Consider the following 26,883-nt stretch of genomic DNA (forward strand, 5'->3'; position numbering starts at 1 on the left):
TTAGTCTCACAAGTACCAGGTAATCCACTTTTAGTGTTGTACAGAATGAGTTTAAGTGAAGGAGTATTACCTGATGATTGGACAGTGTCATTGTTCCCATCCCCAAAGCACACTCAGATAATTATAGACCCATATCTCTACCATAATTTTGTCTATTAGCACAGTTTTCGGCGTGAATGCATTTTGGTTCTACAAGGTAGCCAACTCCATCAAAATATTAAATATGTACCCAACTCAATTAACGATTAATCAACCAATTACTCCATGGGATAACTTGGATCTAGCAGTTGATTTTGTAAATGCACCCAAGAAAGATAATGTACACTCTACATTATTAAAACAGTTAACACTGTGAAGCATCACTGAAAGTACTCAGAGTATGGGTAACGATGTGTATCAGTGCTATACCGACGGTTCTGTAGAAGAAGGTGGACGATGTACCGGATGTGCATGTAATATATTTGAACAATCTTCTCTCTTACATACATGAATGAAGCGCTATGCTAAACTGTGTAATTACTATTTGAGTACTGGAACACTTGATGATATATTGAACTTGTACCCTAGATTGACGATGTAACGTATCAATTATACAATGAATGTATGTGATGTAACTCTATAACCTGAGCTTGTGAAAGCACCTTAATCACCTTCAGTGATTAAGTGCTTAATTGCACACTAGTTTCTCTATCAGTTATCTCACCCTGTCAGAGTAAAAGAGACAAATATATGTGTATGTATGTGTTCAGAATTCAATTTCACCTTTGTAAATGCACGTTAATGACACTATGTAAAAGACACATCGAACACTTTATGTAGGGAATACGTAAATCTGTGTATTTATGTATTTACGTATGTAGCTTAGCCTAGCATTTTAAAAACACTACAATCACCTTATGTGGTTGATTGTTCAATAAATCCCTGAACTATATGTTTAACAAATCTCTAACCCTATCAATGGAGTTAGTTTAGTTCTTATATTATGCACCCTATACCCATCTTGTGGGCGGTAGTGGAAAGGGTTAGAGTCCATGGCGGACTGAAGAAAATGTATATATGATGGTTAGCATTGTTAATGTGTGGCCACGTCTGTGGTAGAAAATAATACAAAAAAATCAAATAAAGGTATTATTGAAACTTTATACGAAAACATTAAATCCTAAATATATCTTTAATATTATACTTGAAATATGGTATACTTTGCTCTCTCCATCGTACTTCTGCACCTGCTGGCAAGTGGTTCGGTGCAGTGTGCAGGTGATGTTCATTACTGGGTGAGCTGGCAAGTGGTGCTCACCTGCCAGCTCACCCAACGAAAATTTGGTTTTTAATACACTTACACATTTATTGGGTCTTTCCTTCACCTTCATTCAAGCACTAGGGTATTACAGTAAGTGTTTTAATTATAATATTTATTAACGTTATTATTTTTAATTTTTATTATTATTAGTATTATTATTAACAGGAGAGGATCGAGTGTGTGTGTGTGGGGGGGGGGGGGGGGGGGGAATAATGGTACACATGTCCACATCCCAATGCCCGCCCTTCCAGGACTGGGGGTGCGGGGGTGTACAATAAACTATACCCACATCCGGCGGCAGCTTGTCGAAGGCGGAAGTGTAGCCTAGAGAATTTGTCATGATAATTAGTGATGACTCTTATTTTGATTATGGGTCTGTAATCCAGTTAAGCATTTATTCTTAATTTATATTACAATGCTGGTAAAATACACTTCTTGATGATGAGTATGGAGTACAAATGAACTCATTGTGTACCCAAGTTCAAGTTCAAGTATGTTTATTGAGATAAGCAATAAATAAATCTCAAAGGGATAGAGTAGCTTAGGCTATTTCAACCCCCCTCTAATTCAAGTCCCTCAAGGGGCGCACAAATACTGTGACTACAAATAGACAAATAACATTACAAGAATCCAAACAAGAATTGTGAACCCTATACTCACAGGATGAATATAGGGTACACAATAAACTACCACTCACATCATGGGTATGGGTTGCACAAGAAACTATCGCGCAGAGGATGAATATGGAGAGCAAAGTAAACAAAGATTCACACGATGAGAAAGGGTTGCGCAATGTCCTATGACTCACAGAATGAGTATTAGCTGCACAATAAACTACAGGTCACAGGATAAGTATGGGTTGCACAATAAATTACAGGTCACAGGATGGGTATGGGCTGCACAAACTACCGGTAACAGGATGAGTATGGGATGCACAATAAATTACGGGCCACAGGATGAGTATGGGTTGCACAAACTACTGGTAACAAGATGAGTATGGGATGCACAATAAATTACCGCACAGAGGATGAGTATAGGGTGCACAAACTGGTTGGGTAAATGGAAATGGTTGGGTACATTTCCTTTCACCTAATGCGACTATTCATGTGTCCGGACTTTCAATTCAGTTATATTTATGCCAAAGTATTAACATGCAGCTTATATTTATGTCTTTATGATGACATAGAAAACTTCGTTTATTACAATATCTAGATTAAATTAACATTGATCTTCGGAAGGTCATAGTTCCCATATCGGTAAGGAGAGCGTCGGCCATGAAGCCTTGTTTAAAGTATGAATATTTTTCCTCTCTAATAAGGTATAATCTCTGTGATGGATTCACAAAAACTATTTTATATCTGCCTTTCTGATAACATATACAAATATAATCTTTATTTGTGAATATTTGTTAATTAAGCAATATATCAGAGGGCGTGTAGGGTTCGGTGTTCAATGAACGAAAAGGACTGGATCACTGTGTACAGGAGGCTGATATGGCAGCAAACACTCTCCTGGCGACCATATTTCTTGGATAAGTCGCTCCACACAATTGTCGCTTGGACCGTCGACTTCCTATGGCGTCACCTCTCACATATTTACGTCTCATTTCGTTATGAAATTAGATTATTTCAGAGAAAAAATAGGTTTGATCATGTTCTACGTGTAGCACCAACATTATAGTAAGTAAATATACCATATTTCTTCATTACTTACGTAATGCTAATACGTTTTGGGTAGTTTTGGCCTGTTTTGGGCGATTGGGGTAATTCTATGGACCGCTCTCGGGTGGATTTACACTTTATTTGACAAGTTATTTAGCAGTTGTTGTTGTTGTTCAAGATTTGCTACCTGGAAGAAAGAGTTGCAAGTAGCACGGGCTATGGTGAGCCCGTAGTCCGTATTCAGCAGTAGTATTTTGTGTTTTCTCTTTGAACACCATATTTGTGAGTGGCGGCCTTTACTGTGAAGCACAACCTTGCCAGATATTGTCCAAGTTGCCAGCAGTGTAGATGGGAGGTCCTGGGTCATCTTGAGGTTATCTTGAGGTCATCTTGAGGTTATCTTGAGATGATTTCGGGGCTTAGCGTCCCCGCGGCCCGGTCCTCAACCAGGCCTCCTTTTTGTTACACATCCACAGGAAGCAGCCTGTGGCAGCTGTCTAACTCCCAGGTACCTATTTACTGCTAGGTGAATAGGTAAATCAGGGTGAAAGAAACTCTGCCTATTTGTTTCCGCCTCCGCCGGGGATCGAACCCGGAACCTTAGGACTGCGAATCCGAAGCGCTGTCCACTCAGCCGTCAGGCCCCCACATGGTGATCATAAGGATAACAAACTCAATTTCCATTGTCATATACAAAATATTACTAAAAAAGATTCTAAAGCAGTAGGCAGTCTATCCAATGTCAGAAACTATGTTCCTTGCCCTGCCCTAATTTTTTTTTATTGTTTCAATTCAATTTCTTTCTTTATTATGCACCCCATACCCATCCCGTGGGCAGTGGTGTAATGGATTACTGTTGCACATAATCGGTTTAGGAACTGAACCCTCTAGTTCATTTAGCTAAGCAAATAACAATTGGGGCACACATATTGAGTTACAAACATAATATTCGATTTGCAGATAGAGCTAGTATATACTCTGCCTAAAGTTACTAATATGCACAGCGTTTCAGGCAGGACCTGAATAAACCGCGTGTGATTTCTGATTTCGCCACCTGTGAAATGCTGCATTCAGATGTTTCTTTAGCACCAATTGTGTTTTATTCAAAGGTGAAAGGACCTGTGATGACTAATGCTATATCATCAGCATAGCTTGGCAATTTAACCTCCGTGGTCAGTTAGTCCGTAACCTCATGGTTATCAGTCTCCTTGGTGTAGTGGTAAGACACTCACCTGGCGTTCTGCGAGCGCTTTGTCATGGGGTTCGTATCCTGGCCGGGGAGGATTTACTGGGCGCAAATCCTTAACTGTAGCCTCTGTTTAACTTGACAGTAAAATGGGTACTTGGTTGTAAAAACGATTCTTCGTGGGGATTGTATTCCAGGGACCTGCCCGAAACGCTACGTGTACTAGTGGCTGTACAAGAATGTAACAACTCTTGTATATATATATATATATATATATATATATATATATATATATATATATATATATATATATATATATATATATATATATATATATATATATAAAAATCTTCTGCAAATGTCGTGGCATCGAGGTTTTCCATTAAGATGTTAAAAAGACTAAGGCTAAGGACCCGCTCTCCTTTCTGACGTCCCATTCTCATGCAATTAGTTTTCTGTCACTTGGCCTTGCAACTTTACTCCAGTGACTTTCTGTGGCATTCCTGTGACTACGATAATCTGGGTTCCATGTTAGCATGTTTCCTCCGACACCATTTTTTGATTAGTGTGAGTAGAATTCCTTTTGTGCTTGCAAGTTTGGATACTTTAACTAGACCATGAAAGATTACTATAACTGAACCTGAGTTAACTGTTCCTAGTAATGTTGCTATGCAGTTGGCAACACCTACTCCTCTAGTGAAGCCAAATATTTACCTGAATTTACCTGAGGACCATTAATACTAGTGACCTCGATGAGGACAGGAAGCTGGTGGCTTGTCAGAGGTTCTGTGGATTGCCTGGAGGATCTTTTATAGTTGTATTTTAAAATCCAATATTGGCATTTACTCTTCAGGACCCGCTTCGGCGGGTAGGCAGTTCCATGGCTATATAACCCTGTGGATGAAAAAGCATCTCCTGTTCTCAGTCCTACATTGTGGCTTGTTGAGCTTGAATTTGTTGCTCCTCGTTCGGGTTACATATAACTTTTTGAAGAAATTGTCTGGATCAACATCGTCAAATTTGTTCAGTGCAGTATTTTAAAGGTTTCGATGAGATCCACCCTATCATGCCTGGTTTGCAGTGTTGTTAGCCCTGTGGACGGCTAGGGCGTTGGCTACACTGTTGAAGTTGTTTGCGCCGATTCTCAAGGAGGTGGTGTTTCTGTTCTTTGCTTTTCACCTCACATGCCGGCAGGCTGTGCTTGCTCTCTTTGGAATCCGCTTGGGCCCTGGCTCTTAGGTTTTTGTCCCTTTTTGTCAGTTGCTATTTGTGGAGACTGCTATCATGCAGTTTCACGGAAGGGTCATGCCAGAGCTTAGGGTTTCACAGGTCGAGGTGGGCCATTGGTGTCAGTTTTTGAGCCAGGACTTCCTTCAGAGCGGGCGTCGTCTGGTCTGTACAATGATCGCTCTGCTCGTCGGCCGGCTTCTCATAAAAGGCGTTGGCCTTTTCGTGGGTCGTCCCGTCAACGAGACGACCCGCCCCATTGATGGGGCAGAGCCTTGCTCTGTTTGCTCATGCCTGGTCCCACGATTTGTGGTCATTTTGTGTCGTATCCTCTGTCCTGTGGTGGCGTTGGGTGGCTCCTCCTCCTTCAGGGGTTTCGAGGTTGGTAGGCCAGCTTCATTTCCTGCGCTTCGTTGGATGATCTCGAAATGGGTGCGCTTGGGAGTGGTCAAAACGACTCCGTCCCTCAGGTGAGTTTCCCACCTGTTTCAGTGTCAAAGTGGGACTGTGCAGATCTGAGGTTCATTCTCAACTTGTCCCGTCTAAACCCCTGGATTTCTTGCCCCTCCTTTTGGATGACTACTCTGTCTCAGGTTCACTTTCTGCTGGAGCCAGGTGCCTGGATGGTGTCCCTGGACCTCTGGGACACGTATTTGCACATTCCCATTCATCCGGGGTTCAGGGACTGGTTAGGTTTTGTGGTGGGGTGTCAGGCTTACCACTTTCATTGCCTACCTTTTGGCTTGAATCTGGCACCTTGCATATTCACTCGTCTTACCGGGTCGTGGTGACCCGTCTGCATCTGTCAGGGGTTCGGGATCTGGCCTACCTCGACGACTGGCTGGTGTGAGCTCCCAGATGGGTCTACTCGCCAGGGGTGTGGTTCTGTCCCAACTTGCCAGGTTCAGGTTCCTGGTGAACTGGAGGAAGTCCCAACTGGTTCCGTCCCGGATTCAGCCCTGGCTGGGTTTTGTTTGGGATTCTCGGACCACTTCCATGTCTACCTCTCTAGAAGCGTTGCTGTGGCTGTGGTCTCACCTTCAGCTGTTTCTAGGGGGTTGCTGGGTCACTCGGTGGTTGCTTGAGCAGTTGTGCGGGAGTCTGACCTTCCCTGTGCTAGTTTACCCACTGGGTCGAGTTTGGCTTTGGTGTTTGTTCTGGTTCCTTTGGGGACGTCCCCTTCTGCCTCTCTCGTGATTGTTGGGTTCGGCCTTCGGTGGCCCTTGCATCGGTTGCTGCATCGCAGGCTTCCTCTTTGGGTTTTTTTGGGTTCAATGCCTTGGCTCCTACCCAAGCCTTCACTCGTTGTGTTCACGGATAAGTCATCTCTCAGCTGGGGCTTTGTGACCAGTGCTCACCAGGCCAACCAGGGGGGGGGGGGGTTCATCCTTCTGTCGGGTTTACAGGACGGTGTGGGAGTTTGCGGCACTCTGGATATCACTTTGGAGGATTAGGGTCACTCGGGGTTCGACCGTTCGGCTCTATTCGAACTGTTCCCTGGTGGTTCATTACCTGAACCATGCAGGTTCTTTTCGGTTCTTGCCTCTTTGTGGCTGGTCGCCATGAGTGGTTCGTCTGGTGGTTTCTGTGTGTTTGGCTCTCTGTGGGGTTCATATCCTGGGAGTGTCTCAACTTCCTGGCGGACAGCTTGTCTCGGTTCATTCCCCTGTCCATGGAATGGACGGTCGATGCCAACTCCTTCAGTTGTCTCTGGTGGACGTACGGGGTCCTGGACCTCTTGGCATTGGCTTGGTCGAGGCATCTCCCGATATATGTGGCGCCCTTCCCCGACCGCGGAGCATTCGCGGTGTACGCCTTTTGGCAGGACTGGTCGAGGTGGGGCTACCTGTACCTCTTCCCCCCGGTCCAGCTATTGCTTTGGGTTTGACTCAGTTGGGAGTCTTACCCCGGGAGAGTAGTTTTCTTGGCGTTTCATGATCGGCCCAGCCTTGGTTTCAGGCGCTGCTTGCTTGGTGTCCAAACCCGGGGCATTTAATGTGGCTCTGCCTCTTCCAGCAGATCGTGCTGGTCCGATACATGGCTGGTTCTGTCTTCTCCACTGCTCTTCACTTCTGGTTCTTTTGATGAGGGTTTATCGCCATTTGAATGGTGATCGGTTGGCTTTGTTGATGCTATCCCACCTGAGAGCATTGTCTCGGTGGCATTATGAAGTTTCCTGCCATTCTTTTCGCCCTTTTCTCTCTCTCTTTGTAGGTTGTCTTCTTTTTCTGATCAGGTTATCTTGTCTTTTCAGGACCGTCATTTGGTGCCTAATACTGTTACTTCATATCATGCGGCACTGGCGGAGCTGCTGCAGCTTGCTTTCAGGGTGGATGTCACTTCTGCTCTGTTCTGTAAGCTTTATCGTGCTTTGTTTCATCTCCAGCTTGCTCATGAGCCGTCTTGGTCCTTGGACAGGGGGCTCTCCTATCTCTCTTCTCCTCAGTTCGTGGTGGCCCCTTCGGTTCAAGATTGTTTTTCCAAGGCTTTATTTCTGTTGGCAATGGCCTCCGGGGGTCGGGTCGGTGAGCTTCATGCTCTCCTCCAGCGCAGGGGTTTCTACTCCTTTGGTCCTGGTAGTCGGTTTGTTCGGTTGCAGCCTTCTCCTCCTTTTCTGGCAAAGAACAAGACAGCTGCTTTCCTGAGGGGTCCCTGGGTCATAGATTTTATTTTATTTATTTTTATTTATTTATATATACAGTGGCCCCTCCGTTTACGAATTTAATCCGTTCCTAGAGACGGCTCCTAACCCGAAAATTCACAACCCGAAACAAATTTTCCCATAAGAAATAATGTAAATTGAATTAATCCGTTCCACACTCTCAAAAATATTAACTTCAAAATATATTTCATACATAATGCACATAAATATTTAGTACGATAGTATGTACAAGTTATAACTTACCCTTATTGATAACTCTTGTTGGTGTATGGAAGATGATTTGGAAGGGGGGGGAGAAGGTGTTAGTGTTTGGAAGGGAAATCCCCTTCCATTACAACATCAGGCAGTGATGACTTCTCTGGGGTACACTCTCTCCTACGTTTTGCCTGCATACCACTAGGAACTGGTTGTGGCTCACTGTTTGCTTGTCTTACTAAGAATCTGTCTAAAGACATTTGTTTTTCCCTACATTTTAACACTTGTCTGTAGTGAGACATCACATTGTCATTATTAAAGTCAATGCAACGGCCTGCTAAAGTGTTTTACCTGGGCGAGTCTTTTCAGTAAAACTTTGCGGTTCTTCCCATACTGCACACATTTTCTTAATTAATGAGGAAGGGACATCCTCTACTGCCTCCTCCTCCTCCTCCCCCTGAAGATTTGTTGTACTGCCTATCTAATTCAACAACTCGTGTACCATTTTCATGTTTATGAATGATCTCTTGTTTTTTCTCTATGGTCATCCTCACATGTGTTATCTTAGATTGAACCTTACCACTGACTTTCTTGGGGCCCATGGCATGATATATAATAATTACTTTTATGTTCAGAAACGAAAAAAGCTCTCTCACTCTCCGTCACTCTCCGTCGACCTATACGTGTATCAACAAACTCGTAATTCAAGGCAAAGCTCGTAAACCAATTCAATTTTTACAAAGAAATTTGGCTCATAACCTGAAAAATTCATAAAGAGGGGCATTTGTAAGCCGAGATGTCACTCTATTAAGAGTTCTTAAGGTCTTGTACAACCACTAGCACACATAATGTTTTCGGCAAGTCCTTAATAAAAATATTCCCCATAATACGACCCCGTCAAATCGTTTAACAACCAGGTACACATTTTACTGTTGGGTAAACAGAGGCTACAGTTAAAGATTTGCGACAAGAAAATCCTCCCCGGCAGGATATGAACCCAGGACAAATCGCTCGCGAAATGCCAGGCAATCGTCTTGCCACTGTGCCATGGGGACTGTGCTGGTTGGTCAGGCCGGGGGTGCATCATGTGTTGTGTCCAGTTGCAGCTCTTTGCCATTACCTGCATGACTCGGCTTCTGTGGTCGGGGATGTGCTTAGGGTTGATCCAGTTTCACTCGTTCCCTGTTCCAGGACTTGGGTCTCCCAGGTTGTCCGCGGGGTTAAGTCTAGCCAGCCTGCAGTCTATCCTCGTGCCCATGACATTAGGATGTTGTTGTTGTTGTTGTTAAAGATTCCCTACCTGGAACAAAAAGTCCCAAGTAGTACGGGCTATGGTGAGCCCGTTGATGACATTAGGAGGTTTGCAGCTTTGGCTGCCGTCTTCGGTAATACTGTATGTCTTGGTCTGATATTCAGGTGCGGGGATTTTGGAGGTCGAACAGGGTCCTGGCTGCCCGTTATTTGGTCAACATTCCTGGTCCTGGGTGCTCATGTGTGGCTTATCTCACCTTGAAGTTGAGGAGCTTGTGGTGGCCGCCTCGCGGGTAGGTCCCTCTTTTCCTTATCGTTGGTTATGTAGCTCCAGGGAGCTGAAGGGGCTCCCCACAGAAAACCAGCATTGAATGTAATGAAATGCCATTTTCTGGGTGAGCCCCGGAGGCTCCCTGGCACCCTCCCTCTTTCCTTCTGGTTGGCAGTTTTCGCATTGTATTGATACTTAGCCTCCGAAATGGAATGGGTCGGGCACCACAGCCCGGTTGGTCCGACACTTCTTGAAGAAAATGATCTAGTTTTCTCTTGAAAATGTCCACGGTTGTTCCGGCAATATTTCTTATACTCGCTGGGAGGATGTTGAACAACCGTGGACCTCTGATGTTTATACAGTGTTCTCTGATAGTGCTTATGGCACCCCTGCTCTTCACTGGTTCTATTCTGCATTTCCTTCCACATCGTTCACTCCAGTATGTTGTTATTTTACTGTGTAGATTAGGTACTTGGCCCTCCAGTATTTTCCACGTGTATATTATTTGATATCTCTCTCGTCTCCTTTCTAGTGAGTACATTTGCAGAGCTTTGAGACAATCCAAATAATTTAGATGCTCTATCGTATCTATGTATGCCATATATGTTCTCTGTATTCCCTCTATTTCAGCAATCTCTCCTGCTCTGAAGAGGGAAGTGAGGAATGAGCAGTACTCAAGACAGGACAGTACAAGTGATTTGTATAGTATATCCATTGTGATGGGATCCCTGGATTTGAACGTTCTCGTAGTGGGATCCCTGGATTTGAACGTTTTCGTAGTCCATCCTATCATTTTTCTGGCTGATGCAATATTTGCTTGGCTATGCTCCCTAAAAATTTGATCATCAGACATCATTATTCCCAAAGATACTGTCTCTATTTCTCTCCTCACTCTGAGGTACTCATTCCTGGCCCTCTGGTATCTCTCCCTGCTCTCTGGTGTTCTGTTATTCTTGTAGTTTCTCCATATTTTTGTACTCAATTGCTTTGCTACCTTACATTCCTGATTGAACCATGGCTTCTTCTATTGCTTTTCATTTTTCTCCTTTTGGGCCGGGATAAACCTGTCTGCAGCTTCCTGGCACTTCTGGGTGATGTAGTCCATCATATCTTGTACAGTCTTTTCTCCGAGTTTTGTTACAGTCTTTTCTCCGAGTTTTGTTTCCTCTGGTATTCCTATAGGTAGATCTAGATCCGTGTAATTTGCACACTAATGCATTATCACTACAACACACACTGCTACCATCTGTTGGCTGTAGGATGAAAACTCTCTGTCTAGGAGCTTATCTGGATCATCATTCTGTCTGAAAAATACTGGTTCTCCTATGTGCTAGAAATACTGTAGGGTACTATATTAGGATAATTGTTCCAAGTTCTGATAATACTTTTTGTCTCTCTACAACAGGTGAAAGTGCTGTAATTGTTGACATGTAGCTGCGTAAACTACTTGCTGTCATGTCGAGGCAAAGGCAGCCAGGTGGCATCAACTCGCTAGATATTTTACAAATTAAAGCCTTCAAGTTTCTGAATTGTGAAGGTCGTCAAGCACTATGGTATATTTTCTCCATAGCATGTCAAAAACCAGAGACACAAACTTTGCATGATTATTTTATAAATGAAGTGAAAATGGAAGAAGGTCATTTTATAAGAAGGTTTTTTCCCACGCAACTAAGCAAAATTGAAAGTGATCCAAGTGGGAAGGATTTTGATATTACACTGTTATTTAAGTGTTTGGGACTTCCACTGTCAGGGTTATCCAAATGTGGTAGTGAAGCGTGGTCTTCAGATGATGAAACAAAGTTAGAGTGCCTTATAAGTAAAGTGAAGGATCAACGGAATGACCTGAGTCATATTAAAGAAATTAAATCTCCATCTGAGTTGGAAGAATATGCCACCACGGTGACAGACCTATTATCCAAGACCTACAAATTGGCTGGTGAAAAGTATGATCGTGATCAAGATGAGGTAAACGAGTGTATCTCCGAGATGGAGAAACAAATAGATTTTATTTTACGTGCACCCTTAAAAGTAATAGCTGATGATCATTTGCAGATAATGCTAGACTTAAAAGCGCAGCAGGAAACTTTTGTTCTAAATGCTTCTACAGATCTCAGAAGACTGTACGAGGTAACTTCCAAAATACACCCAGCATCTTTTATGACTCATACAGAATCCTTGCAAGTTCAGAGTGTATACTCGAAAGTGGAGGTTGTGGAAGAGCGGCACAAATACAAGAAAACTTTTGCCATAGACCACGATAGCTTGCTGGAGTTAAGAACATATGATGAGAAGGTGCCATCAGTGATCATAGTGGAAGGTGAGGCAGGCATGGGCAAAACAACACTCATCAAACTTATCCTGGCAGAATGGGCCAACCTTCCTGACAGTCCTAATACAATTCATGGCTTGGACAAATATGAATTAATTCTTCATTCTGAATGCAGAAATCAATCAATATCTACATTTCTTGACTTGCTTAATGTTCTCCTTGGTCAATCATCTCTCCTACTGTCTAAAGAAGAACTGTTACATTCAGTTTTGAGTAAGAAAACTCTAGTACTTCTAGATGGAGTAGATGAATGGAATCAAAACTCAAAGAAACTTTTGCTTGAACTTGTTGATCGTAGAATACCAGAGAGTGGTGACAAGCTCCAGTTGCTATGCACAACTAGACCAGAGAAAGTGGATGAATTGCTGTCTCACCTTAAAGTTTCTTGGGTACACACCAGAATACAAGGAATACATCCAGATAAACAGAATGAATTCATTATCAAATTTATGGAGGTTTTGACTCAACACACCAACATTGATCCAAGAACACCAGTAGATCTTCACACAAAGATCCAGGGATTGAAGAATTTTCTGCAATGCTCTCGGACCAAAATGGGGGAACAGTTCAAACTGCCTCTGAATTTAGCCTTGCTGACCTTCCTTTGGGTTAATAACTCGGAAGATATCAGTATAGTGAAAACAACTACTGAGCTCTATGCAGTATTTCATGATCTTGGGCAGAAGCGCCTTATTCAGCGACTTGTTCACCGTCAAGAAAATAGAAGTAAGAGAGATTGGGAAAATCTATGTAATGGTTTCCTCTGTGTTTTGTATAAGGAGTGTCTAATTGCACTATCCAGAGTTGCCATGCAGATGCCTAAGGAATGCACACAAACAATAGAAACTTATTGTAAACGTGAAGACCTGCCCATTTCAGATTTATTAGAGAACTATATGGAAGTGTACAGAGAGTGGGATGTTTGTGGATACTTAACAGTATTAGCACCTCCTCACAAGAGCAAATTGGAATTCTTTTCTGCACATGGAGTTATTAATGAGATCTGTATAAACCATGATGTTCAGAAAGTTTTAATTGATCTTCAAAACCTACTTGTTTCCCATAATGTATCACAGGATATAATGAAAGACATATTAGAATTTGCCAGTAATAAGCTAAAAAATGAGAACCCTAAAACTATTCGGCATGTGTTGGAGAGCCTTCATTCCACTGAAAATGAACTGGATATAAAACAGTACCAGAATATGCTAATCATGATGGCTGGAATTATGTCCAAGAATCATGAAAATGATCTCCATACATATGGACCTGAACTTCTTGAACTCCTCAAGATGAGTGGACTAAGTAGTCATCAGTTTCTTAATATTGTGGCAGAGACAAAGCATGATAAATTTATTGCTGAATTAGTGGCTAAGAATCTTGATGATAAGGTAAGGACTGTATGTGAGTTATCTTTACTAATTCTGCTAAACTATCCTTTGTCTGTATCCCTAATCCCTTACTCCCTTCCAGGAGCTCCTCGGGGTGGGTGGCACACTGCTAGGGAACTTCTTGGAGAAACTTCAAGTGTAGCCTCTCCATCCTTTAATATATATATATATATATTGCTCAGCACTTCCCTTCCAAGATACTTGCCATCATCTTCTGCTGTGCCATATGATGCAATTATTTCACCCCTATGCACCCTTCACATTAAACAATTCTTGGGCATCAATCTAACATGTATTGTGGTTACTCCCTTCAACCACTCCACTTTCGATTCTTTCACCCCCTTTCACTCATACCACATATCTTATGAATGGTACTGTACTTCCTCATTGCTATACCAATTCCTCATACATCAGCTGCTTAAAAAAAATATTCAATGCCTGCGTAGTACTCTTGAACTGTGCCCTTTTCTATAACCAAGTTTTCCTTATGGATGTCAGAGCCGGCAGTAGTATACTGTTTCTTAACCCTTTCTTAACTCCCATACTAATATTCCTTCATATCATTATGATATTCACCACTTCTCATTACTCTGTTATTTCACCTCCAATTCTTCCATTTTTATCCAACATTGTCCTCAAGTATTTTTAAGTTTAGTACTTTCAATATATCTTCCTCTATTTTGATTGTACAGTTCAAATTATTGTTTTGCCACACTGTAAGGGTATACAAAAATCCATGACATTATATTCCCTCCTCTTGAACACCATTATCTTGCTTTTTTCTTCACTGTTCTTCTGCTGCTCACACTATCACAACTCATTCACAATTTTATGCAATTCCTCTTCACCTTCAACAAAGAATACTGCGGTGATGCCAACAGCAGTTAATCCCAAAAATAATGCGTATATACTTCAGGTGTTGTTGTGTGTCAGTCTAGGATCCTGGTCATGCCCAACCATCTCTGTTCTTAGGTCGGGTAGATGGCTGGTCACGTTTCTTTCAATTGATTTCTCTGTGTTCACCTAGCATTAACCTCCTACCTGCACACCCTAAATTAGGTCCATTTTCTGGCATACTTAAAACAAATACAGTGGTACCTCAGTTTCCGTATTTAATCCGTTCCCAGAGATTGTGCGAAAACCCAAAAATATGAAACTGAAACGAATTTTCCCATAAGAAATAATGTAAATTGAATTAATCTGTTCCATACACCTCCAAATATAGTAACTAAAAATTTGTATACAAAATAATACTCTTAGGTACCTTACCTTTATTGAGAACTCTTGTTGGTGTATGGAAGACAGTGAGGAAGGGGGAGGAGGAGAGGTGTTAGTGTTTGGAAGGGGAGTCCCCTTCCATTATAACAGCAGTGATATATCTGGGGTACTCTCTCTCTTACGTTTTGCAGGTATACCACTAGGACTTGGTTGTGGCTCACTGCTTGCTTGTCCTATTAAGAATCTGTCCATAGACACTTGTTTTTACCCACGTTTTAACACGTGTCTGTAGTGAGACATCACATTGTCTCACTATGAATGATCTCTTGTTTTTCCTTTATTGTCATCCTCACAACAATTTTCTTGTGTTGAACATTACCACTGACTTTCTTGGAACCCATGGCATGATATACAATAAGAACTTTTATGTTCAGAAACCAAAAAAACACAAAAACAATGAAATTCTTCACACAGAATTGAAACGTGATCATCACTAGGTGGGAGACACTACTAAACTGAAGCGCCACGAGCATGTGGACCCGTATATGTATAAACAAACTCAGAAAACCGAGGCAAACAACGAGAACTGATTAAAACTTTTTGAAGAAATTGAGTACGAGAACCAAAAAATACGAAAACCGAGGTTCCACTGTAGTAAAATATATTCTATTTCTATATCATAGAACTTTGATATTTTGTATTTTCTGAGGAAAATACAAACAAAATTCTAATCATTTTAATTTGACCATAGTGAGGTGAAGAAATATTGATAACAATATGTTCAGAGAAATAGTTTTCAAGTTAATTATGTATTTGTAATAAATTTCTCCTCATCAGTAATATCTTTTGTCTATAAAGGTCTTTGAAAATTTTCATGTCCTTAATGGTTCCTAACATGAGTGTCTGTCAGTGGATAATGATGCATTTGACATGGTGCCTATCTTTTTGCTAAGGCCCAGGAATGAAATTAAGGCTTTCAGGATTTTTTCCAATATGGCAAAGGATTTCTAGAAGTCTCTAGTTTTGAATAATATCCATATAGAACCTTTAGGACTTTTGAAAATTATAGGCCACATTTAGTGTCCCCACAGGCGATTGGCGCACCAGTCTCTATTGCTTGAGGGGCAACAGGAGCTGTTTAAGGGTTAAATAAGTACTCAGGGATTAGGAAAGTTTTGTGGGAAGGTCGGTAATTTGACCTCAGAAGACCTCGATGAGCCTAAGTACAGGCTCTCCTTCCTTAGAAACATTTCAACAGGCAAACTGTCAAAATCTGATTTAGTCAGTCACTTTGCTTTCAAAAAACCACCTTATTCTTACTGTATCCTACATTCTGCTATCTCTCTTACACTCAATTTGCAACCACTACATACAACCTTTCCTTGGAGACTAAGTAGACTAGCCTCTCTGTAGTTCACACATTCTTTCCTACTACTATTTTCCTTATAGATACCATAATGGCCTTAGTTCAGTCATCTGGCACTTCACAGTACTGTATATCTAACATTATGTTCATCATCACCTCAACCCATTATACCTCAATATATTCAGTTATGCTGTTTATATCAGTAGCATTGCTCTACTTTAACCTTTTCATAGCTTCTTTAATTATCTCCCTGTGTTTCCTCTTCTGTTCCATCCCAGCCATTCATTGATTCCAAAACATGTTGTCACCTTTTCTTCACTGTTTACTTCCCACTTTTCTTACCATGTCTACATTATCTTTAACTTTTCTATTAAATAATTTTGTATTTAACAAATCTCATTAAATTTTTTTCCAAACTAAATTTTTAATTTTGTCATCCTTAATCATATTGTATATTTTTGGTTTGACTGACCTTTTTGGTTTGTATTAGATCTTCCATATGAGTTAAATGGTATTACTCTCTTAAGTTCAGTTATCTTGATCAACTACTGTAGTTACTTTATTATAAAGTTAACTTTTAGTTCCCTTGTGAAAAGAAATGTAAATATACTGCATTATATTTCTAGCAAATCTTTTGCAATATTATATAACTCATAATGTGTTCATGTGTTCTCATTTATTTGAGACACTGGAAGTATCAGACGGACACATAGGATCAGCATTGGCAGTTCTACCCCATCTTGCGGAGAGCACAGAAGTTAAAATCAAACTACAGGGTGACCCAAAATACTTGCCTGATATACAAGATCTTCTCTTGTTTGTGGCTTCTCGCTCTTGCATGGTATCACTGATTCTTGAACACCTCCTACACGTGCCAGACACATCTGCTGATCATCTGCTGAAACTCCTTCAAAATAGCAGGTTAGTAAAGAGGCAAGAAAATATTTCAGATGCTTATTGCAATCACACACTAGAAATTGAAGAGACGACGTTTCGGTCCGTCCTGGACCATTATCAAGTCAATTGTGATGAAACAAGGGAGGCAAGGGCATTAAGTGGGCGAGAGAGGTGAAGAGATGGAAATCTTAGAGGAAGATAAGAGCAAGGCGAATTTTCCTCTTAAGATTTCCATCTCCTCACCTCTCTCTCGCCCACTTAATGCCCTTGCCTCCTTTGTTTCATCACAATTGACTTGATAATGGTCTAGGATGGACCTATTCGTCGTCTCTTCAATTTCTAGTGTGTGGTTTGGTCAACATTTTTCAGCCACGTTATTGTGACTCATTATCAGATTATTGCAATCTTTCAGCATACAGTATTTACACTCAAACTACAGAGCATCCTAAAATTATAATACTTCAAGTCTTGTACCAGTAGCATTTGCTTGTGTTAGATTTGTAACATATGTTTATGTAATTACCTAAGTGTAGTTACAGGAGAAGAGCTATGCTCATTGTGTCCCACCTTCCCAGGTCTCTTTGTCGTATCACTTTGAAACTACAGTACTGATGGTTTTGGCCTCCACCACCTTCTGACTGTTCCAACCATCTGCAAGTTTGGGTGACAAGACTCAGAGTTTGTCTGAGTCTTGTGGTTTTAGACTTTTAAACACTAAGACTTAGTGTTGTCTTGTTGCCTAGTCTTAGTAGTTTTTGATGTGTATTCAATAATGGTCTTGGTTACAGTAGTCAGCTGTTGGAAATGTAATGACGTGTTGTGATAGCTGAGACAAGGCCTGGAACAGAGCAGAGAACTTGAGTGAGGCCGGAGGTAGAGAGCTTGGATGCTGGGTGCGTACAGCTAGAATGCAGGACGAGAGCATGTAGTTCCAATGCAGGGCGAGGCCATAGAGCTTTAATGTGGGTCTTCCTTCAGAGAGCTCGAATGTGGGACAAGAGCTGGAGGCTCAAGTATTTATTGCTAGGTAACAGGGGCATTAGGGTGAAAGAAACTTTTTGCCCATTTGTCTCCACCTCCACCGGGGATCGAGCCCGGAACCTCAGGACTACGAATCCGAAACGCTGTCCACTCAGCTGTCAAGCATCCTGACAGTGCTTGAATGTCAGGGTGCTTGAAGATCTGCGATATCTCTACAGCATCTGTCACTGAACTATAATTGGAATTTGACTGATCATGATTCACTGTTGATGGCTTATATTATGCGCTTCTTCTGACTTGTTAAGTCGACCAACATTTTGCAGGTTACCTCTTGCTGGCCTGATTGATCCTGTACCCTTGTGAGGAAATATTAAATCTGACGAAATTGGGGTTGTAACTTAAAAAATTCGTAAGTAGGGCCATTCGTAAGTTGAGGTTCCACTATACTCTGCTTCTTTAATTCTGTTGCTACAGAATTTAATATTAGGAAGAGTACCATGTGTGATGTCAAGAAACATTGATGATATTAGGAGGTATCTTGCTGCAAATGATAGTGAAGCTCAAAGTAAAGGGAAAAAAGTAAAAAGTGTTACACTTATGAAATTATACATAACTGTACATAAATGGTTTAGCCAAGAGGGTTGTGTAGGTCTGAACAGTTGATGGTGATGCCTTTAACACTATCTCATCCTGATAATATTAATGACATCTTAATTAAAATAATTACACCCTAGTTATCTGGAGGACGTCAGTGCCGTCCTAAATAATATTTGTAAAATATTCCATTTATTATCCGATTATTATGCTGTTTGTTTTAAAATGCGCCCCACTGTCTTCCCATTCTCTGTGGCTATACATAATACTTTTGTGTTATACAAGTACTGTACTACACAACTGATACCAAGAAACTCACATTCCTCCAGTTCCATGAAGTAGTCATTTGGTCAATAGTGTACTTTGAGTACTATGTAAGGGTTGGCCTCTTAACCCTTGTGTTGTTAAGGGCTATTTGGCTATTGTCACCCACAGGCACCTAACAAAAAAAAATATATATTTTTTTCTTCTAAACCTGTTAATTTATGTTCCCTGATCACGGAGAAGATAATAAAAAAATCATAAGTGGCATATTTTGCCTGCTGTAGGGTGGGGAAGTCTGGCAAAAAAAAAAGAGGCGCTGACTCAGCGTGCATCCGAGGCGGTCTGCTCAGCCCCAGCTGTCAGGCAGAATGGCCACAAAGAGATAATTACCTAATTATTTCAATGTCTCTGATTGATTTTTCTTCGTTTTTATTTTTGCTGTATTATTATTCAATAGTGTGTAGTGTGATATATAATAAAATGTGTGAATCATTGCTGTACTCAAAATTATGGTGTGCATATTATTGATTCAATTATTGTGTTCATAAAACAATAAACAAATACTTTGTCGGTTATTACACTATATACATTGGTTATATATACGTATCTGCATGTTTTGTTCCTCATAACGAACCACTAAGCTGATATTGCGAGTCAAAAAGCAGCGAGGTGTGGCCACCACATCTGCCAGTCAGCCTCTCACCGCCACTCCCTCCCTAAATGACTCCTCACTCGCCCACATCCTCCTCCCACCATACTGTTCTTGCTTTTATTCACTATATACAGACATTGTATATAAGTATCTACATGTTCTGTTCACCATAACTGTTTATCTATGCTGGTATAGTGTCCAAAGAACATAGTGGCCACCCCTACCCCAGCATGATAAATCATACAGATGTTGCCACCTCCCTCACCAAAATGGTTTCTCCCACACTCCTTTTACTGTTATTACAGTATGCACGTTATATATAAGTATCCACATTTGTGTTCACCATAATGAACCAAGTTGGTATGCTGAGTGGCAGTGGCAGCCAGTGGCATCCCGCCACTGGCTGTCACTCCCTCCCTCACCTCACCTGACTCACCACCATTCTCCTCCCACCATACTGTTTTTGCTTTTATTCACTATATACATATGTTATATATAAGTATCTGCATGTTTTGTTCACTATAGCGAACAACTAAGCTGGTATAGTGAGTTCGGACAGTAAAAGGTGGACCAAAACGTCATATGATGTGTTGCGCAGTTTAAGGGTTAAAAATGACATCATCATACAGGCTGGTGATGAGGATGACATCATACATGCTGGTGATGAGGATGACATCATACATGCTGGTGATGAGGATGACATCATACATGCTGGTGTGAGGCAGCTCCTCTTCTGAACTTTGTGCTTTACTGTATCATATGGTATTGGTAACATTGTTCTTATATATAAATATTCCTTTAGAGCATTCTATTGAGAAGAATTTGAAACCAAATTGAATGATGTAGCATGAAAATTGAAGTAAGAAAGCTGAAAAAGAGTATAAACATTGCTCGGGCTTCCTTGGGGTGCGTTGCGGTCCGCCCGCCGGGGACGCGAAAGTGTTACGACTGCCAACGGACCAGCTGAGAAGCAGCAGAAGTCAACACAGCAGCAGCCAGCACCAGCAAAGCTGTTGCAAACAACTGAAAACATTGGCTGTATGGGGCATGTGCAGTCAGGATATGTGTTAAATTACAGGCTCAAAGAAACACTGTTTATTTTGCAATTTAAGTTGCAATGATTTTAGTGATAATAGTTTATACTGTATTGTTGTACCCAACATACAGCAGTACTGCACGCTCAATACAGTAATATACTGTACTATGAAATCTGCCCAATTAATATTATACAGTACCTCAGTGCAGTATTCACTGTATTCACAACTCAAGAGAATTCAGGCTAGACATTCTCCATTTTAAAGGTAAATAAAACTATGATACAGAGCTTTAGAGTGGTAATATATATATTCTAGTAACAATGTAATCTTATTGTGTTTTATAAAAAAAAAATGCATTATGGAAATGTCTACTGAAGTACTCTCTGGGTGCACTGAATCATGGCTGGTCCCATTTACTGTAGTTTGCCAAATGGAGGTGGCACTGTACAGTACTTGGTCAGGCATCTGTTAAGTTCCATAGTATCAGCTGTTGTGCTGTGTGTGCACATCGATAGTGTGTTTAGTACGTATTTATATATGCTTGATAAATCTGTAAACATATATGTAAATCAAACATTTTCAAACGATTTATTAATGCATGAATATGGTGTAAGCAGAAATATATGTAGATAACTGCTGCCTATGCTGTACATTTTGTTTTACACAGGTGTAAATTGCTTCACCTGGAGGGACACCTAAGTTCTAGTGCAGTGATTCCAAACACAGTGGAACAGCTTGACCTCTCTGCTGCTACGGGCTCCTCAAACCCTGCACTTCCTAACTTGGACCACCTATCAAACCTATTCCATTTGGGTATGTCACCTTTGCCTGTCTGCAGGAGAAATAGCATAAGGGAATCTTATTGTTCTCCAACAAACTTGCTGTTTTGCTTCCTTTATTGGGATCTGTAACTCGTAGGTAGATTTTCCTTTTTGCATACAGTAATAGTTCAGTATGCCAAGTGTATAATTTTTACCCAAATTTACCTGAGGTCCTTTATCTATAGTGGTGGTCTCAATAAGGACAGGAAGCTGGTGGCTTGTCAAAAGGTTGGCCATTTGTTACTGCCTAGTTTGTCCTTTCAATATCTTGAATGTGCAAAATTTGCTGTGTAGCCCTTGCATTAAACTCATTTCTGTCTGGTAACTATTCTATGTTTCTTTATCTATTAACTTCTCTTATTATCTCCATAACAAATACATTCAAAACCAAGACAATTAGTATTGTGTAAATATTAACCATGATTTACCAAAAATCCTAATTTCTCTCCTCTTCAATAAATTACTGGAATCTCAAACTTTCTCTGACATACAGTATTTATAAAAGCCAAGTAATGTCAGTAAATGAAGAGATATGAATATATATAGACTAATTTCTTATTTACCGATTTGGATAAATACAGTATTTGAGCAAGTAAAATATAAACACTTATATTCTTATTCCAGAATACATAAAGTTTTAGCCATTATGATCTTAAATCCCAATCGTGGACATACAATGCTATAAGTTGGAGGTTGTTTTGGTCAATGGTATTAAAAGGCTTTCTTAACATTAACTGAACATTTATTAAAATAAGGAAAATAAGTCAATTAACAACTGCACCATAAAAGTTTTGCCAAAAACAAGTGCGCAGTGCAGGGGTTAAGAACATTAAACTTAGGCCTGCTTCGATCAGCCTATGTCCATCCTGTACTCCTGACTAATCCTCCCAACACAATTGTGTGAGGCTAGCCCAAAGCATCTGGTCTCCAAATTTGGACAGAAAAACAGACATTCTCTTTTATAAGGCTCCACCCAAGGGTTAAGCTTGATGTGTGTGTGTGTGTGTTCCATCACATCTATGAGAAATTGTTAATTAAAATATCTAGTAATGGTTTGTTTTAATTCACAGATATCCATATATTACGCGGCGTCATTCCGAAACATTTGCAACCCCTGCCTTCGCTACCTGAGAGATCCAGTGGTATCACTCTTAACTTATATGATGTGGGTGACATGGATGTTGAGTGGGCAAATGAAGTGGTGCGAGCACTGTGTCCTATTAAAAGGTATGTGATCAAGTCACAGTTTCAATATTAAATCCTTAAAATGCAACCATCATCAAAATTGTCACCTCACCTGTGTATAAAATGTAAACAAATTACTGTACGTGTTCTTATGGAATGATATTGAGAAATAATCATTTACTCGTCTTTTTCTCATTAAAAAAAAGTGACTCAGGGTTAAGGATGTAAGATTCCAGTAGTTAGTATGCTACTGATATATTCTCTTGAGTTATCCTTTTGATAAAACACAAGCGTTGAATATAATGAAACACCGATTTTGTGATAAGCCCTGGGGACTCCCAGAAACCTCTGCGCTGGAGGAGAGCATGAAGCTCCCCAACTCAACCCCCAAAGGCCAATGCTAAAAGAAAAAAAGCCTTAGAAAAACAATCTCGAGCAGAAGGGGCCACAACAAATCGAGGAGAAGAGAGAAACGAGAGCACGTGGTCCAATGACCAAGACGGCTCAGGCGGCGCATGAGCAGGCCGGAGGTGAAACAACGCACGAGACAGCTCGTGAAACGGGGCAGAAGTAACGTCAACACCAAATGCAAGCTGAAGCGGCTCCGCCAACGCCGCACGATACGAGGCGACAGTATTCGGAATAAAATGACGGTCCTGAAACAACCAAGAGAGAAAGGACAGAACAACCCTATCAGAGACTGAAGTATACCTACCTTGAGGTTACCTTGAGGTGCTTCCGGGGCTTAGTGTCCCCGCGGCCCGGTCGTCGACCAGGCTTCCTGGTTGCTGGACTGATCAACCAAGTGGTTAGACGCGGCTGCTCACAGCCTGACGTATGAGTCACAGCCTGGTTGATCAGGTATCCTTTGGAGGTATCAGGTGTCCTCCGGGACTCACCCAGAAAATAGTGTTTCATTACATTCAACGCTGGTTTTTTTTTATTTTGTTTATTTCCTCATATGCCATATTATATAAGGCAAGATATCCTGTTGTTGTTTCAGCAAAGAGTATGACAGCTTGGTGTTCTGGAGGAGTCAACTGAGTGCTGATGGGTGTAAAACATTAGTGAAGGCTTTGGCAGACCCTCCAAGCATAAAGCTGGAGGACACCCTGAAAGTCTCCTCCAAGACCCTCAATACCACTGATCAAGAGGTCCTGTTAAAACACACCAAGAAAAACTTGAGATGCAAATTTACACTGTAAGTAGCAGTTTCCAGGAATACAAATTTTACACTTATTATCATCTTGGTACATCATCATCACTTAACAGAATCACGTGCATTTCTTCATTATTATCCACCATTCATGATTTCATGTATTCTTTCTGGGAGGGGGTACTCAGTGGCTTACCCAACCCTAAGCAAAGGTCCAGCCATGCCTTAGTGAAATTGCAACAGGCCTCAGCGATCACACTTCTGTTTTAGTGCATTCATCTCACATGGGCTGTGCTCTACATTTTCATTCAGATTGTGCTCCAATGGTTCTGTCTCAACAGGGGCAGCTCAATTCACTTTCTCTCCCTCACTATTAGCTTCTCAGGATTTGGTCCTCTGTGGACTCACCTAGTTGTACTCACCTAGTTGTGCTTGCGGGGGGTTGAGCTTTGTCTCTTTGGTCCCACCTCAACCGTCAATCAACTGGTGTACAGATTCCTGAGCCTACTGGGCTCTATCATACCTACATTTGAAACTGTGTATGGCGTCAGCCTCCACCACATCACTTCCTAGTGCATTCCATTTATTAACTTCTCTGACACTGAAAAAATTCTTTCTAATGTCTCTGTTGTTCATTTGGGTTACTAAGTTTCCACCTGTGTCCCTTTGTTTGTGTTCCTCCCGTGCTAAAGAGTTTGTTTTTTTCCACCCTGTCAATTCCCCTGAGAATTTTGTAGGTGGTCATCATGTCTCCCCTTACTCTTCTGTTTTCCAGGGACGTGAGGCTCAGCTCCTTCAGCCTTTCCTCGTAGCTCATACCTCTCAGTTCCGGGACGAGTTTGGTGGCATACCGCTGAATCTTCTCTAACTTTGTCTTGTGTTTAACTATGTATGGACTCCAGGCAGGAGCTGCATATTCCAGGATTGGTCTGACATAAGTGGTATTCAGGGTCCTGAATGATTCCTTACACAAGTTTCTAAAGGCAGTTCTTATGTTGGCCAACCTAGCATATGCCGCTAATGATATCCTTTTGAGGTGGGCCTTTGAGGAGGTTCGGTGTGATATCAACCCCCAAATCTTTCTCTCTATTTGTCTCTTGCAGGATTTCACCTCCCATATGGTACCTTGTGTTCAGCCTTCTGCTCCTTTCGCCAAATCTCATTACTTTACACTTTCCTGAGTTGAACTTTAGTAACTATTTTCTAAACCATTCCTCCAGTTTGTCCAGGTCATCCTGTAGCTCTGTCTATCTTCATCTGTCTTGATTCTTCTCATAATTTTTGCATCATCAACAAACATTGAGAGGAATGAGTCTATAACCTCTGGAAGATTGTTTACATATATGTATTAGAAACAGGATGGGTCCAAGTACAGGGCCCTGAGGGACACTGCTGGTGACACCTCGCAACTCTGATGTCTTCCCCCCCCCCTCTCACAGTTATTCGCTGTTTCCTGTTGCTTAGATACTCCTTTATCCACTGGAGCACCTTCCCTTTTACTCCTGCCTGTTGCTTCAACTTTTGTAACAGCATTTTATGGGGTACTATGTCAAAGGCTTTCTGACAGTCCAAGAAAATGCAGTCTGCCCATCCTTCTTTTTCTTGTCTAATTTTTGTTGCTTGATCATAGAATTCTATTAAACCTGTGAGGCACGATTTACCATCTCTGAACCCAGGCTTTTTGTATGAACTGAACTGAACTCCACACATAAGAGTCACATCAGCCCCTGGAGACCTTAACCCCTTAACTGCGTTGCCTCCAAATATGACACTCCCCCAGTGTGCAGGAAATAAATTCTCTGGAAAAAATACTTTTGATTTTTTAGATGGCGTCTGTTTACAAGAGCCCTGAGGAAGCTGATGTGAACCTCATGTAGCCGCGGGAATTTTGAATAAAACGTGAAAAATACAAATACCCGGAGGCGCGTTGCGCAAACCAGACGTGAGCCTCCAGGCGCATTGCGCAGTTTAAGGGTTAATAACTTTCTGGAGACCAGAGCCAGAACCTGGCCCTCACAGGGAGGCACAGGGAGTAGGGGATTCTCTATGACCACCCTCACTGAAGGAAACATCCAGAAAGTAAGTGAAGCAAAACGGACAACTGCAAGGTTCACAGAGAGAAAGAATGAAGCAGCAAAATACTCTGCAAATTATCTTCTCAGCAGCTACTCTGAACTCGCCTAGTTATTGCTGGCTGCAGTCAGGTGGCAGCACTCTGGGAGCTGCTGATTCACATGTCAGTACTAGCCACTAGCAAACAAGAACTCTGCAGCTGATGACACTCAAGTAGTATGACACTTAATCAGAAAGCTTCAGGGAGCCTTCGGGCTTCACCCACAAAATGGCATTTCATTACATTTAATGCTGTTTTTTTTCTTTTTTCTTTTTAGGTTAAGATGATTGAAGATAAACTCAATTATTTGCTAATGAAGCTCCAAGAGTTCAAGCTGTACCTGATGTGCAAATATTCATGACAATCATCGTTCCTAATTGCCTCAATAGACACAGAACGCCTGCAGCTTGTGAGAGTTCCCAAATTTGTAATGATTGCTGTAGTTCTCTTTTAAACTTAAGTTGTTGTTTCGTTGGTATATTAGTAGTTAGAGCATGCACTCTTTCTATAATTCTTAGACTCACAGTATAGTTAAGTATCTAAAATCCAAAAACCCAAAGAGTAAATTCACCTAAAATACAAATGAACTTAAACAATTTTATAAAAAAATACAAAAATTCTTAGTATTTTTCTTTGAGGGCCACTCAGTAGCTCCTTGATCCTAATCTCTAAAATGAAGTCATGATCATATGTTGATCTCCTGGGCCACTGCAGTCATCATCTTTGCTGATTTTTGTTGTTAAAGTATTGTCCGGGTTTATACCGTTGATGTAAATATGGTTATAATCTATATGAATGCAACGGGGTTAACAAAGGCCCATGAAAAAAATGTGCTATTGTTTTGTAAATGCTTTTTATGTGATAAAGTTTTAATGTAATACAGGTCTGCTGGATTCTGACTATGGGTTGTGACGATAATCTCCTTCAAGAGATTGAGCCTGCTCTTCCCTCCAAAATTACGTCTTCACCATTATATAAAAAGACTATGGAAGAAATGTCCAACAACGACAACAACACCAGCACCAGCAAGGCTTGCCAGGGTGAGCAGAAACGTATGCAACCAGCCACCTGTTCGAACTCCAACCACCAAACTACCCGTTGATCGCTACGGCTCCGCTGATTGGTC

The 26,883-nt window shown here is 41.2% G+C and overlaps 1 protein-coding gene across 4 annotated transcripts in view; it reads left to right on the forward strand.

The window, feature by feature from the left end:
- The window catches only part of LOC123763219 (uncharacterized), a 34,379-nt gene extending 8,003 nt beyond the window's left edge, over nucleotides 1–26,376 (forward strand). The window contains exons 1-7 of one of the 4 annotated variants that reach the window (XM_069303032.1): nucleotides 2,845–2,979; nucleotides 11,159–13,473; nucleotides 16,743–16,978; nucleotides 21,150–21,295; nucleotides 22,374–22,530; nucleotides 23,492–23,689; nucleotides 26,035–26,376. In XM_069303032.1, coding sequence (XP_069159133.1) covers nucleotides 11,209–13,473; nucleotides 16,743–16,978; nucleotides 21,150–21,295; nucleotides 22,374–22,530; nucleotides 23,492–23,689; nucleotides 26,035–26,044 — 3,012 coding nt within the window. In that variant the 5' untranslated portion in view covers nucleotides 2,845–2,979; nucleotides 11,159–11,208 and the 3' untranslated portion in view covers nucleotides 26,045–26,376. Of the gene's footprint in view, nucleotides 1–2,844; nucleotides 2,980–3,029; nucleotides 3,183–11,158; nucleotides 13,474–16,742; nucleotides 16,979–21,149; nucleotides 21,296–22,373; nucleotides 22,531–23,491; nucleotides 23,690–26,034 lie in introns of those variants that run through there. The other 3 variants (XM_069303033.1, XM_045750275.2, XM_045750274.2) reach the window with 3 other exon arrangements.
- Nucleotides 26,377–26,883: the final 507 nt, after the last annotated feature.

The sequence above is a fragment of the Procambarus clarkii genome, chromosome 49 (assembly GCF_040958095.1).
Source record: "Procambarus clarkii isolate CNS0578487 chromosome 49, FALCON_Pclarkii_2.0, whole genome shotgun sequence".
In the NCBI taxonomy this organism is placed as follows: Eukaryota; Metazoa; Arthropoda; class Malacostraca; order Decapoda; family Cambaridae; genus Procambarus; species Procambarus clarkii.